The sequence below is a fragment of the Lepidochelys kempii genome, chromosome 3, assembly GCF_965140265.1.
Source record: "Lepidochelys kempii isolate rLepKem1 chromosome 3, rLepKem1.hap2, whole genome shotgun sequence".
In the NCBI taxonomy this organism is placed as follows: domain Eukaryota; kingdom Metazoa; phylum Chordata; order Testudines; family Cheloniidae; genus Lepidochelys; species Lepidochelys kempii.
This window is the reverse complement of record NC_133258.1, coordinates 7,620,325-7,635,037: the sequence shown is the minus strand read 5'-3', so window position 1 is coordinate 7,635,037 and position 14,713 is coordinate 7,620,325. Positions and strand designations below refer to the sequence as shown.

Below are 14,713 nucleotides of genomic sequence, written 5' to 3'. Positions count from 1 at the left end.
TCCAGATAGCAGAGGCCGGTGACACAAACTTATTGGAAATTTGATTTATTTGAAATTCCCCCAGACCCTGGATTTTAAAGCCAGTCACTAGATCCCTGAATGGGACTTTTTTAAAAAATCTCACTTCCGTCCCACCCTGCTATACGCACTCCCACTCGCACCTGCATTGTACTGTGTCCAGTTTTGGGCCCCACACTGCACGAAGGATGTGGAAAAATTGGAAAACATCCAGCGGAGGGCAACAAAAATGATTAGGGGACTGGAACACATGATTTATGAGGAGAGGCTGAGGGAACTGGGATTGTTTAGTCTGAGGAAGAGAAGAATGAGGGGAGATTTGATAGCTGCTTTCAACTACCTGAAAGGGGGTTCCAAAGAGGATGGCTCTAGACTGTTTTCAGTGGTAGCAGATGACAGAATGAGGAGTAATGGTCTCAAGTTGAAGTGGGGGAGGTTTAGGTTGGATATTAGGAAAAGCTTTTTCACTAGGAGGGTGGTGAAGCACTGGAATGCGTTACCTAGGGAGGTGGTAGAATCTCCTTCCTTGGAAGTTTTTAAGGTCAGGCTTGACAAAGCCCTGTCTGAGACTATTTAGTTGGGGATTGGTCTTGCTTTGAGCAGGGGGTTGGACTAGATGACCTCCTGAGGTCCCTTCCAACCCTGATATTCTATGATTCTATAATAGACATCAAACCTCTTTCTATCCCTTGTTTAAATTTAAGTATCTAAACCTTTATTTAAAAAGATTTAGTTTTCCCACAAATTACCACAGTCTGTTTTGTGCTCACCCAAAGCCGCCCGCAACAAAGTACATTTTACCTGCTCCCGCTACTATGGCAGCAGGTCCTATGGGATCCCAGTCCCGCTGCAGGACTCTACCAGTCACTGCTGGGGCACATGGATAGGTGCTACGCTAAACTGGCTCTGAACAGAGTAAAGGGTTGTAGATATTATCGGTGACCTGACCCAAAATCCACATGTGGTAACACAACCAAAATTCTAGAGGAGCACAGAACGTAGACTGTAAGCTTCAGAGCTTATCTGCATTTCACTCGGTCTCTACAGTGCCCAGAACAATGGAGTTAGAACCTCTAGAAGCCCCCCTAGCTCGGCCCACCTCAAAAAACCGTGAGGTTCTACGGCTGCCATCATTGTTTACTCTGCTTGCGTGTTCTGCCCCGCCCTGTGTCTGTCTGGTTTATTTCGATTGTAAGCTTTAGTGGACAGTCCCTGCCCTGAACTCTGTGTTTGTACAGCACCTAGCACAACATGGGCCCATTCTTGGTTGGTCCTTTGGCACTACTATAATAAACATGATTAATACTATTTTAATACATAAATAATAATGTAGGCACCTGGCCAATGGGAATTTGACTGAGTCTAAGCCAGTAGTTTTCAATCTTTTTTCATCTGCGGACCTCTAACAAATTTCAAATGGAGGTGTGGATCCCTTTGGAAATCTTAGGCATAGTGTGTGGACCCCAGAGGTCCGCGGAGCACAGACTGAAAACCACTGATCTAAGCCTTTCACACAGACCACTAAGCAGCCATCAAATGGTTAGAAAATTACTATTGCTAATGGCCTGGTAAGAATGGGAACTGATAACCAAGAAATGAAAGGTTCTAGCCATCCAAGTACTCCTCTCAAGATACATTGCTGAAGTATTCCCTCACAGAAGATCAGACCAACAGGAGCCAACTCACAGTGAACCAGCAATCCAAGTCGGTTTCTAATATTTCACTTTTATTATCTCGCTTTTCAACATAGAATCTAGAGTACATTGGTTTAAGGGCAGATTAATTCTTTTGCACGGAAGGTTAGGATTATCATCATCATCACGTGAACTTGTCTCACTTGGGGATTGCTTCTCTTGAGTAACATCTGGGCAATGTCTTTGTATGTGCTGCTCTAAATTTGATGTGGGTATTCCCATCATAACACTCCTGCAATTACCACCTTTACAAGTAGAAATTCTTGGCCTGGTCAAACGAGAAGAATTTCCTCACAGGATTTTTTTTTTTTTTTTTAAACTCTACCCATAGCTGCTTGAAGCCTGTCTTCCATTGGAACATGTAGCCTGATGGTCATATCAGTGTATCATGGTCATCAGTGGAAGGGAAACGGAGTTAGGGCCTATGTTTCTGGGGGGACAGTTATCAAGGACACGCCTGAGGGACTAGGTAGGAATAGTCTCAGTTTGGGGCTGGAATGATTCAGCAATTGGTCCAGCAGTATGGCAAGAGCAATGGATTGTGTTTAGTTGGTTCTACTTGTATAAGTCAATCAGCTCAAAGATTTAATGCAACTGAAAACACTCCAACATTCTTGTAAGATTAAGAATGAAAGAGAAAGTTATTAGTTAAGTACTTGACATTGAAATAAAGGAACCCAAAGAAGTAGCAAAGGACAGAAATAGGCCTTAGAGTTTTTTCCCCACTAATACTTCTTTGCCTATTCTAACAATAGAAGATTCTACACCATAGAACTGCAAACCTTAAAAAAAAAAATCATCAAGCAATATGCGATAATTCTATTGTGGAATAAACCTCCTCTGGCTTAATGGGCAGAGGGAAGATGTTCTAGGCCCAGCCAGTCAGGGAGGTGAGGTGACAATGGGGTCATTAGTCAGAGAAGAACTGCTACCGAACCCGAACCCCTTCAGACTGAACTCTTCCCTAGCCCCCTCAGTCCACTCCCTCCCTTCTTTCAGGCCCCCGGAGATTCCCTCCTACAACCCCTGCCCCTACTTCCTTCAGGAGCCCCCCCCAGCATAACAGAATAACTTACCCTGGGGTGGTAGTAGGGAGGAACTTCTGTGCCAGGGACATAAAGCCAGGAACAAAGTGCAGTGGAGCCTTACAGCCGCAAGTTTAAACAAAGGTCCTGTGTTCCACACTTCGTCTGTCTCACCCACCAAGTCTGAGGCCTGAGTTGCTGGCCAATAGCATTCAGACAGAATTGGGAGGAGATGGAGAGGTGAGGGAGGTGTTCTGGGAGTTTTAGTTTCCTTCCATGGGCAGTCCTCTACTTGGCATAAAAGACAGGAGAACTACCAATCCCAGAACCCCTCTCTTTCCCCCTCCTTCCTCTCTTCTCATCTGCTTCAATGGCTTCCTGGAAAGTGTGGTCTCTGCCCTTTCTCTCTAGGCTTGGAACAGAGAGACCCTTCCTCAGCACCTGATTATTGCACCTGTTATTTTGAACCAGCTACCGGTTTTTGTTTTATAGGCTTTGGTTTCAGTTTGGGTTCAATGTGAGAGAGGTTTTCAGCTCGGGTTCAGTTCCAGTTCCCTCAAAAAACCTCTCTGAATCAGATCTCAGGTTCAGGTTGACGCCTGGTTTTTATTACTATTTTCAAGGGTTGGGTGAGTGGTCTGTCTTTTTGAGATGGTTTATTTTGTTTCCCTTAACCCCTCAACTGGGTGAAAAGGGCTCTCAGGGAATTGCAAAGCAGGGAAAGTTATTCCTTGCCATTCCCTGCTCACTGTTTAGGGATCCCTCAGAGGGGAGATCCTGAAAGGGGAAGTTGGGAACCTCCTCTACAACCTCGGCAATATTTTGTCCCTAATGACAAATTCTTTTTCTGCGTTAGGGAATCTTTTCAGGATGTGTGCGCACACCCATGCATGTGGGGCATGGGTAGAGTGTGAAAGCTAACTCATCATCAATCTCTTTCTCTCCAAAGCTCTCCTGTGTTCTTAGCTTCCGTTCCACCTGTAAGAAAAATTATTTACTTGTCCCTGTTTCAGGAGTTAACTGAATGGCACAGAGTGGCTGCACCCTACCTAAAGTCAGAGGAATGATTAGTATCTCCCAATCAAGGAGATCTAATTTGAATGTGTTTATTTTTTCCCATAGCAGAGAAATAGCAGTTGCACTCTCTGTGGCTAAGTGCAACCTGACATTGTGTTAAAAATTGTGGCAAGATTAAGAACATAAGATTAACAACATAAGAACATAAAAATGGCCATACTGGGTCAGACCAAAGGTCCATCCAGCCCAGTATCCTGTCTACTGACAATAGCCAATGCCAGGCGCCCCAGAGGGAGTGAACCTAACAGGTAATGATCTACTGATCTCTCTCCTGCCATCCATCTCCACCCTCTGACAAACAGAGGATAATGCAATAGAGCTGAATCAGTGCTGATGGCTGCCAGAAAGGTTTAATCCCTCTTGCAAACTAGGCTTTAGCCAAATGAATCAGACAATTTTGCTGGATAACTCCTAATGCTAGAGACAGCATGATACCCAGGGCTGGGAAAACACTGCAGAAAGATGTTTGAATATGATCAAATTTTTAGATGCATTTGCCTTGGCAAATTCATACTCCTCCAAGTTCACTTTCAATGAAAATTCTGCTAATTCACAGTTCTACTCATACAAATACTTGAAGGAAGTATATTTTACACTCACATACATGAGAATTCTTACATGGTATTTTTACATGGGATGGGGAACTATTTTGCCATGATAGAGTCCCCACCACAGGCCTGGCACAGACACACTTAAATTACATGGGGATCTGATCACATCCTTTTCAAATGGGAACATACATGCACACCCCCTTCCCCCCACTCTCTATGAATGAAACTAGGTAAAATATAATTTCAGCTCTGCACACAGCCTACAGACCTCAGAGTACCCTGATTTTTCTAGGAATGTTGCTTCAAGCATGGAATATATGGCTCAGAGAAAAAGGAAGAGGTTTAAAAGTAAAATGTGTTTCCTAACTTTGTTTGCCTTCTCCCTCTCCATGAAAGATTCAAAGCCCCAGAGGCTTCTTCAAGCCTTGCTCTTGATTGTAAATTACACTCCATTGGGAAACAGAAATTATACCACGTGACTTTGTGAGACCAACCACAATTAAGCAGCGCAGCCCAAATACCAATCATCAAACACTCAATGAACTGTCTGTGATCAAACCATACAGGGGAAAAAATGACAGAATAAATTCAAGGACATGGCAACTTCTCCTAGGTATTCTGCAAGCAGAAAATATCACAACAAATTATTCACTGCAAATTATTTACTCTGCCCTAGCAGCACGACTGGTGAACTTTTGGGATCATCTGGGAGGGAAGGACTTCTCGCCCAACTGTGACAAAACACAACATGGAAGCAAACATTACTAATTATCTGCACTGGATGCACAGGTTTCAGGATGCTTTCCTTCATCCTGTAATACGTGCTGACCCATTGGCTTGTCGTTCAAGGTTATCAGTGGCTAGACTTTCAGCCCAGGATATACTAATCATGCTGCATTCTGTCTCATTACACTGTAATTTACTTTACTTCAATAGCCTTCTGGCTTTAGGTGCTTTGATCAGTGATCGCTTTAGCACAGCTGTATTATTGCTCTGTTCCTAGCAGTCATACAGTGCTAGTAATTGCTTGCATTGGAAGAGAGAAATGTTAAAAACCACAATTTTCTACGTGTAATTTAAATTAAGGCCAATTCTTGGCTCTCTGAATTTACTGGGCTATATGCTCAATAGACCACAGTAAAGACATTCTACGCTGCTTCATAATCTGAATATCCGATATTCTTCTCTTGTAAAGGGTTGAACTATACAGCTTGAAAGGTTCTCCCCTCCTCCTCCACCTTTCACTTCTGTGATTCAATTCCAGCTAACTGGCTGGGTTTATGCTCTTATTTCATTAGCCCCACAGAAGAAGGGGGATTTTATAAAGCTAACTACTATGACAGACTCCCAATGTGAGTTAAATATGAAGTCAGGAAACAGACTAGCTAAGAAGTTCAAAAATATTCTTCTAATTTATGGCCTCCTCCTGCAAAGACTTAGACTACGTCTACACTTAAACTGCTACAGCGGCACTGTGTCATCATTGCAGCTGCAGTGATTCAGCGTAGCCACTTACTACCGCAACAAGAAGGGTTCTCCTGTCCCTGTAGTTCATCCACCTCCCCGAGAGGTGGTAACTAGAATGACGGAAGAATTTTTCCATTGACCTAGCACAGTCTTCCCCAGGGGATTTTCACACCCCTGAGTGATGTTGCTGGGTTGATTTAACTTTTTAGCGTAGACCTGGCCTTACACACGTACTTAAGTTTACACACTATTAGGAGTCCCATTGACTTTCAATGAGACTTAAGGCTCGTGTACGTGAACAATTGATATGTGGCAAGCTGGGGTGTGAATCTACCCCACATTAGCCTGCATGAACTGACTGCCCATGTGGACCCTGCTGATGCTCCTTAATAGTCTGTTAGTGGGCTCTGATCTAGTCCTCTTTGAAACGACTACATCAAAGCATATTAAACTGTTAATGCACATCAGCAGGGTTCACATGGGCAGTCAGTTCATGCAGGCTAATGTGGGGTAGATTCACACCCCAGCTTGCCACATATCAATTGTTGCAGTCTATGGCAAGCTAGTGTGGGGTAGATTCACGCCCCAGCTCTCTGCAAACTAAGGCTTTTTCTACACTGGACTTTCATTGGTAAAACTTTTGCCGTTCCGGGGTGCGAAACCCCCCCACTGAACAACAAAAGTTTTACTGATGAAAAGTACCGGTGTGAACAGAGCTTTGTCGGCGGGAAAGCTCTCCTGACGACAAAGCTACCACCGCTCGTTGAGGGTGGAATTGTTTTTTTTGTCGGCGGGAGAACTCTCTCCCGCCGACAAAGAGCAGCTACGCTGCATGCCCTTTAGTGGCATGGCTGTGTCGCTAAAAGGTGCGTAGTATAGACGTAAATGTTCCTGTAGACAAGCCCTCAGGCCCCTAAGTATATATGACAGGTTTCAGAGTAACAGCCGTGTTAGTCTGTATTCGCAAAAAGAAAAGGAGTACTTGTGGCACCTTAGAGACTAAGTTGGTTAGTCTCTAAGGTGCCACAAGTACTCCTTTTCTTTTTAAGTATATATGGTATATTTTCTAAAAGGATTTATGACCTTATAAAGATCTTACTCCTTAGATCAGAGGTCTCCAATCTTTTTACACCCAAGATCACTTTTTGAATTTAAGGGCAACCCAGGATCTACCCCGCCCCTTCCCCGAGGCCCCTCCCCTCCCTGCTCACTCCATCGCCCTCTCTCTCCCACCCTCACTCACTTTCACCGGGCTGGGATAGGGCGTTGGGGTTCTGGAGGGGGTGAGGGGTGCAAGCTCTAGGAGGGAGTTTCGGTGCAGGAGGGGGCTATGGGCTGAGACGGGGGATTGGGGTGCGGAAGGGGGTGTGGGCTCTGGGAGGGGGGTCAGGGCTGGGGCTTGGGGTGCAGGAGGGGGTTCAGGGTGCAGAAGGGGGTATGGAGTGCTGGCTCTGGGAGGGGGCTCAGGATTGGGGTGCGGTCTCCCGCCGGGCAGCACTTACCTCCAGAGGCTCCCGGTTGGGGACGGGTGTAGCGAGGCTAAGGCAGGCTCCCTGCTTATCCCAGCCCCACACTGCTCCCAGAACGGACCAATATGACCCTGCGGCCTCTGGGGGCGGGGAGGCATGTGGCTCAGCACGCTGCCCCTCTCTGCAAGCACCATCCCCACAGTTCTCCCAGCCAATGGGAGCTGCGGGGGTGGTGCTTGCGGGCAGGAGCAGTGCGTGGAGGGAGACCCCTGCTCTCCTGGCTGCGCTGGCCACTTCCGCGAGTGGCATGGGGCTGAGTTAGGCAGGGAGTCTGCTGTAGCAGCAGCCACGCTGTACAGCCAGAGATCACGATCGACTGGGAGATCCTTTAGGATCTACCAGTCAATCGCGATCGACCACTTGGTGACCACTGCCTTAGACTGTAAATCTGTCACACCAGGATCCCTGTCCTCTAATGGTCTGTAAAGTGCAAGCAGGCCTCTGGCACTACATCAATAATAAATAAAATAATATTTGCAAGGAGAGAAAAATGGCAAGAATAATATAGAAAAGAGGTTGATCCGGAGAAAAACATTTTTTCTTTCACAAATGACACCCATTAGCAAGTCAGAAGAGAAAATCTGCCCCACCCCCCACTGTCCAACTATGAAAGGGTTAACACTTTTTAAGCAGAACTGTTGCAAGAATTTCCCAAAATTCAAGCACTGGAGAGGACTAATGTGAATGTTTATTTTGCAATTATCTGAGCAATTTTCTCTCCTTATTGTGCTTGGACCTTAAAGGTTTTTAAATACATGCAGAAGAATTTATTTGTCAGAAATAATAATAAAATGAAATATTAAAATCAATGAATCTTTTTGCATGCATAATGCCCTAATCGCTCTAAAGTGCTATTATATTCAGAACTGCCTTGGCACAAAAAACACATTTAGTTTGTGCATTCAAATGCCATCTTCCTCCTCTTTTTAAAACTTTTGTAAAGCATTAGCCTTTTATTTTTCCTCTAAGCATGACTGGATTCAAACAACAACAGCAGTGATGAACAAACAGCTGGAGCAAAGATCAAAAACAGGAATTTAACTTCAGACTCCAAAATTCCTATTTAGGCTCCTGTATATGCAACTTGTTTTTCCAAAAAGGTGCCAAACACCCAGCATCTTCCATTTACTTCAATGGGAGCCACTAGGTGCTCAGCACTTTGGAAAGCAGGTCACTTATTGGGGAGCCTAACTTTAGGCTCTCCTATTCTTGAAAATCCTGGTCCTGACAGCAGTTTGAAGCCCACAGCATAACAACAAACTTCAGCACAATGTTGGATTACTAGGCAGACATGCCAAGTTACAGAACTGATAAAAATGTCTACGTTATTTCCCACTGTAAAAATGTCAAACCAAATTGAGCATTTGGGTATTTCTTACCATGATTGGGACACCGATGTCTGGCCACAAGAGGTCTTCGGAGGGAAGTTTGGGGGAGTTCCACACTACTACAACTTTATTTAAGTAAGGGAGTCCATTGAGTCTCTCTAGGGAGTTCATTAATACTTCCTCCCGCTCGTAGGTTAACATGACTACTGTGAACTGCTCCCTTGGGACATTGCCACCCAAGGCAGCTTGGAACTCTTTCCCAGAACCACCTGCTCCTCCTCCAATTGGTCGAAATCCAGTCCCAGACCCAAGAAACTTAGCTTCTGAAGGTAAAACGGGATCAAAGGGTGTGTGTGGAAAGAGATGGAAAGGCCCTGGAGCTGAATTCCAATTCCTGTAGATATCCATTGCTGTGAGAGTAAAATTGCGAAGGTATTTGGGAGAGGCATAGGGTGGTTCTGTTTCCACAGGCCCCAAGTCTAAGTCACCATTGTCTGCCATGTTGGGGTCAGTACCAGCAGCTTTGCCAGAGCGGTGAGGAATCTCCACGGCAGTTTCTTCTCGAATAGGAGCAGCCGGGATTTGAATTCGAGTCCTTATGATGGCTAAGACTGTGCTGAACACGTTGTCAGAGGTGGAGAAGTAGGTCTCCCACAAGAAGCGGCCCTGCCTCCTCATGGTAAGGAGATCGTTGTCAGAAATGCTTCTCAGAAGAAAGTGCACTTCTGTGATACGTGGCTTTGGTATGATTAAGGCTGCCTCATTCCACCGGATCACATCATGATAGGGCAGCTGAACTTGCTCTCCAAGAATCACTGGGATGGCTCCGACTTCCAGAGCCTCAAAGAGTCTCATGGCACACCCAGCAGAGATCAATAGATGGGTGTCCCCTGGTGTGATTATCAGTGCAAAAGTAGATAGCTTCAGTAGCTCTAATCTGTCATCCCTTTCTCCACAAAGTGCCCACTCAGTGGGCAGACTTGCCTTAGGCTGGTTCTTACAAGTGAATTCCACCAAGACAAAGTCCAACTTACTGTCTTGGACAGCCTTCAAGGTGGTAATGATCCGATCATCATAGTCAGCTGGGGCATTGCCTTCGATTTCCTCTTCAAATGAACGAACCTCTTGCAAGCTGGATCGAAGAGACTCTATTTTCTCTCCCTGGAAACTGAATAGGTACTTTCGCTTTACTGGCACCTGGGGTGGAATCTCTAGGAAGTTGGGTTCGGACATTGCATGGACTAGAGGCGATACCACAATATCAAAACCTGGCCGATACTGTACATCATAAAAGGTGGATTGGGCAATCATGGCACGCCCTGTGCTGATGTTATAGATAAAGTTCTGAGTTTCCGATTTCCTCGATAAATTAATGATGAGATGGTTGTGTCCATCAGTCCTCCAATATGGCAAAGAGTGCAACTGTTGCTCCAGTTCAGTAGGTTTTGGCATTATGGGCTCTTGCATTTCCCCCACTAAAATTATATACACACAAGCAATGTTTGCATTTTCAGTAACATAAACATTAGTTCTGACGGTTGCCTCAAAGGCTTGCTTAATTAAAGGGTCTAAGGAGCTACCAAAAGGGTACTGATCACTGTTGTAGACATACACTGGGAAGCCAGACGTCAGTGGGCAGCGTGAGTAGTCAAAGCAGTTGTACAGCCTGCAGTTCCTGTTGGATTTTGGCAAAGGCAAGTTAGCTTCATCTTTGTCTGGCAGCAGCCGGATTGGCAAGGAGAGCTTTGGCTGGTTCTGAGCCATCAGTTCTTTGTAGGAATGCTCAGTCTGGCTGATGACATTCTTCAGCTGCAAGAGATCCTGCTTGGCATTTTCTATGCTCTTCTTGCAGGCTTCGATTTTCAGGTTCAACTTGGCGATTTCGCTGTTGAGCTCCTGTCGCTTGGCCTCCAGCTGGAGCAGCTCCTCGCTGACTGACTCACGGATGCGGCACAGGTCCTGGACATGCTTCACCTCACACAGCTCATTTCCGGTGCGGGGGCCGAAGATGCGCTTGCCAGCATCATCCGCGTCATCAATGGTGGTCAAGTAGTAGTGGGCGATGAGGGGGAAGAAGACGAGGATGATGAACAGGGTAAAGCTAAGCCAGGTGAGCCGGATCCGACTGGACCATCGTAACACCCAGGGTTGGCCGCCATTCCCCACTCCCCCATTCCGCAACATGGTATACCCAGTCATGAGTCTGAGAATTGGTGCGCGCCCAATCACGTTGGATCAGTAGCCATAACCAAAACAGTTTTTATTAGCAAGTCTCTAAAAGAAAAGGTTATTGTGCCTCCTTAATAAGGAGCCAATAGAATGGAAATTTCATCTTCTTGTTGTGACGATGGCTGCCTCCAGCCTTTTTGTTTCAAATGCAACTTTTGGTCCAATTAGAATCAATCACCGAACTTCTCCCTTTGTCGCTGGTTAACTGGCTGTTGCTAGTCGTGTTGTGGTGTTGTCATGGCGACAAAAACACAATGGGATCAAGTTGACCTCTTACCGCTGCTCTTGACATCCTGCATTACCATCCAATGAATATGGAGAATCAACAGCCATAGTTGAAAACAAGCGGGAAGAGTCTTGGATAAGCATCAGTCTCTCTCATCACCTCTGCACTGCTGATACTCTGCCATGCCTACAAGAGAGCAACAGCGTCAGACAAGGCAAAAATGACACTTTACTAAGCTATAAAACGATAGACATTTGCCAAAAGCAGCTGTACAGTCAAAATCATCAGCATTCTGATTCACTATTACTTGTCTAACACCTTCCTGTGTAGTACTTACAAACCTGAGGAACTGACAGGATTCATGAGACATGCACAGCTTCCTGCAGGGCAGTTCTATCAAAGGACTTGATAAAAGCTGTGTGGTCTAGCAGTCAGAACAGAGAATAGCAGTCAATAAATCGTATTTTCTATTCCTGCCTCTGCCATTGATGCACTGTGACACGCTGGACAAGTCACTAAACTTTGCATGCCTCAGTTTCCCCACCTGTAAAATGGATATGTTTTTGGCATGTTGTGATCCTTAGATAAATGGCACTATAAAATTACAAATTATTACTATTACTACATATTAGAGTCGAAATACCCCATTCTCATCTTGGGCCCCATCTGAATTAAAAACTGATCATGTTATACAATTGCATGAAGGATTTGCAATTTGAACAAGCAACACTCAGGGGGACTGTGGGGGGGGGGAATGGGGGGCAGGGAGGAACTAGCTTTATGTGGTCAGCCTAATTTTACTTATGACCAAATGCAGGCATGCATTATATACCTCCAACTTGCTGCATTGGCAACCTCTGCTTTCCCATGACCACCTTTTGTCTGAATTTAGGTGGCCTTATAAAACAAGCCTGGGGGTGGGGAATTAAATAACTGATCTGTGTTTTCCATATATGATAGATGTTCTTAGGACATGTTGATGCTCTGTATAAAAAGAGTATTATTTATCATAAGTAGCAAACAAACCATAAAAAGACATGATCATGAGGATCATAAAGACATGCTACATTGAATTATTGATTTGATATTCACCTTTACATTGTAAAGGGCAAACTTTCAACCTGTGGGATATTAAAATTACTCTGATCAAACTCAGTCAATCATAAGGGACCACAGTCACTCTTGGTGAAATGCCACTAACTTCCACCAATATGAATTTAGCCCAAGATACCCAGTTTAGACACCAGTGAAAACAAATCTTACATCTTACCTAAACAAGGAGAAGATCTGAGATGCTCCGCATGCAATTCCCACAATAAAAGTAGTAACCCAATTTCAGAAGCCAGCCAGATAGAAACCTGTTTCAGCACGTCCTAGCTGGCACCCAGTAGAGAGAGTTGCTACTAATAAGCAGAGACAACAAAGATATGCCACCTTTTTGTTCTGTTTGTACAGCGCCTAGCACAATCAGGTTTTGGTCTGTGACAGGGGCTCCTGGGTGACACCACAATGCTAATAAATAAAAAATACACCACTTTTATGAACTGCTTTGTCATAGGCACCCTATGGCCATTATGAAAATGCAACTGAGCCACGATTAGGGAGTCACACATCAACCCTCGTAGCGTGAGTTGAAATCTTACTTACTGTCTTTGGTACTAAGTGCATCCACTAGAGAGGCTGCACTGGCAATAGAAACGTTACAAGAATCTACTCTCCAGTGCTGAAGACGACCAACTAATATCTCACTGAGCCCATTCAAAGCTCCAGTACATTTGTGGGTATTTAACAAAGAAGAAATAAAGGCACAAGCAGAGCTTGTCCCAAACTGATAGCTGAAAACTGGCAGAAAGGTAAAGAGAGATGTCACTTTGGCAGGGTGTGGGTAGGAGAGATATCAGGAGTAATTTTCAGTTTAGAATGTTAGCATACACCAGAAAAATCAATCGAGGATTCAGATCTTAACAAGCCAAACCATAATTAAAGGGGGCAGACGGTAGTCTAACCCATCCTGATAATACAGCCACAATTCCTAAATCTATTTTCGTCACAAGGGCACCTGTTGTGCTAATGATTAAATGCAAATCCTCCCCAGCCCCTACCAGCAACACTTAGAAGCGGAACAAGCAGCAAGGACAGTGAAAAATCAAGGGACATCACAAATTCATAATGCTGCCCAGCAAAGGGCATCAGCGGACATCTCAGAAGGCTGGGAGGATTAAAAGGGCTAAAAAGTCAGGAAAAGGTTAAATCAGCTTTCTTGTTTCCTGGTAAGTATGATCGGTGTGGGAGGCCTTGGCTCTCCTAGCAGAACATTTTAATAGCATTCCCTGCACACCAGCTTCCATTTGTATGTGCTGAGGTGGAGGGCTGGCAGTGAATGCAAATCTCCCATTTTTCTGCATGAGGCTGTCACTCATGCACAGAGAGCACTGATAATAACAGGATCCTTTCATTGTGCCCCGAGGCCACATTGCTGTCGCTATGTATTACTGAACAGAAAGGTTTCATTATGCACAAATGTATGAGGCAAATGATTAACTAAAGTTTTTAAAGTTTATTTAAACTCGTATTTTAAAAATGCTTCCATTCATTATAGGAAAGAGTGACTCATGGATGGAGAGGACGTTAGCAGCAACTCACATTGACACAGCTCCTCAGCCACCAAGCTTCAGAAGCACTCTCCAAACTTCCAGGAATTGCTCTCTCCATCACTGAAATGCAGCTGTCTCTGGGATGAGCGCTGGCAGCCATTTAAACAGGGGTGACAAAATGTTTAGGATGGGAAGTGAAGAACATTGATCCACAGCCTCAGCTGAGGTCAATGGAGCTATGACAACGTACACCAGCTGAGAATCCACTCGAAACTAGAGGTGGAATTTCAGGAACGCAGACTGTAATAACTCCAAAAACCTGACCAACATAGGTCACCACTCCTAATTCTTGTGACAAGCACTACAGGACCTTTCATCAGAAATCTGGCACCCTCCAACAGCACAGAACTCCCTGGCATTATTCTAGGGCATTGATTCAGTGCCAGTTCAGAAGGGGGAGCGCTGTCTGCCATGGTGATGGGCATGACAAAAGAAATACTACAAAGAGAGTTCCTGCCACACCCTGGGCTTCCTTGGAGGTCTCTAACCTTCAGTCCCATTACTGCCCTTCTCCCCTTTGTAGTCAAGTTTTATCTATGCCACAACTAACTTCAACTAGTGTTCTGTCAGTACCTCTTGCTGCTCTTCTGGCCTGCACTCCTGCTGGCCCCAGAGTTCAGTTTCCAGTACATCTTATGGTGGTTATCCTAGTAACAGGCTATGAACTAGGATTATCTTAATTTCCCCTCCCTTTTGGGAGACAGAGCAGAGCCACAAGAGCATGTAAGGCACCCTGGCACTGTCTCCCAAACTCAATTACAGCAGCTACAGGAGGACATTCAAGCAGCTCTATTTAAGGGCTTTGTGAATGTCAGGATCCCTGCTACAATGCAGATCTCCTGCTTGACCTTGGGAGAGTCACTGAGTCTCTCCTATGCCTCAGTTCCCCACCTGTACAATGGGATAATAGCAGAG

General features: G+C 45.0%; 1 protein-coding gene across 6 annotated transcripts in view; it reads right to left on the bottom strand.

Annotated features, from left to right (window-relative positions):
- The window catches only part of EXTL3 (exostosin like glycosyltransferase 3), a 223,548-nt gene that overhangs the window by 49,572 nt on the left and 159,263 nt on the right, over positions 1-14,713 (bottom strand). For all 6 annotated transcript variants that reach the window (XM_073335633.1, XM_073335627.1, XM_073335629.1 and 3 more), the window contains one exon: positions 8,741-11,330. In XM_073335633.1, coding sequence (XP_073191734.1) covers positions 8,741-10,888 — 2,148 coding nt within the window. In that variant the 5' untranslated portion in view covers positions 10,889-11,330. The remainder of the gene's footprint in view (positions 1-8,740; positions 11,331-14,713) is intronic.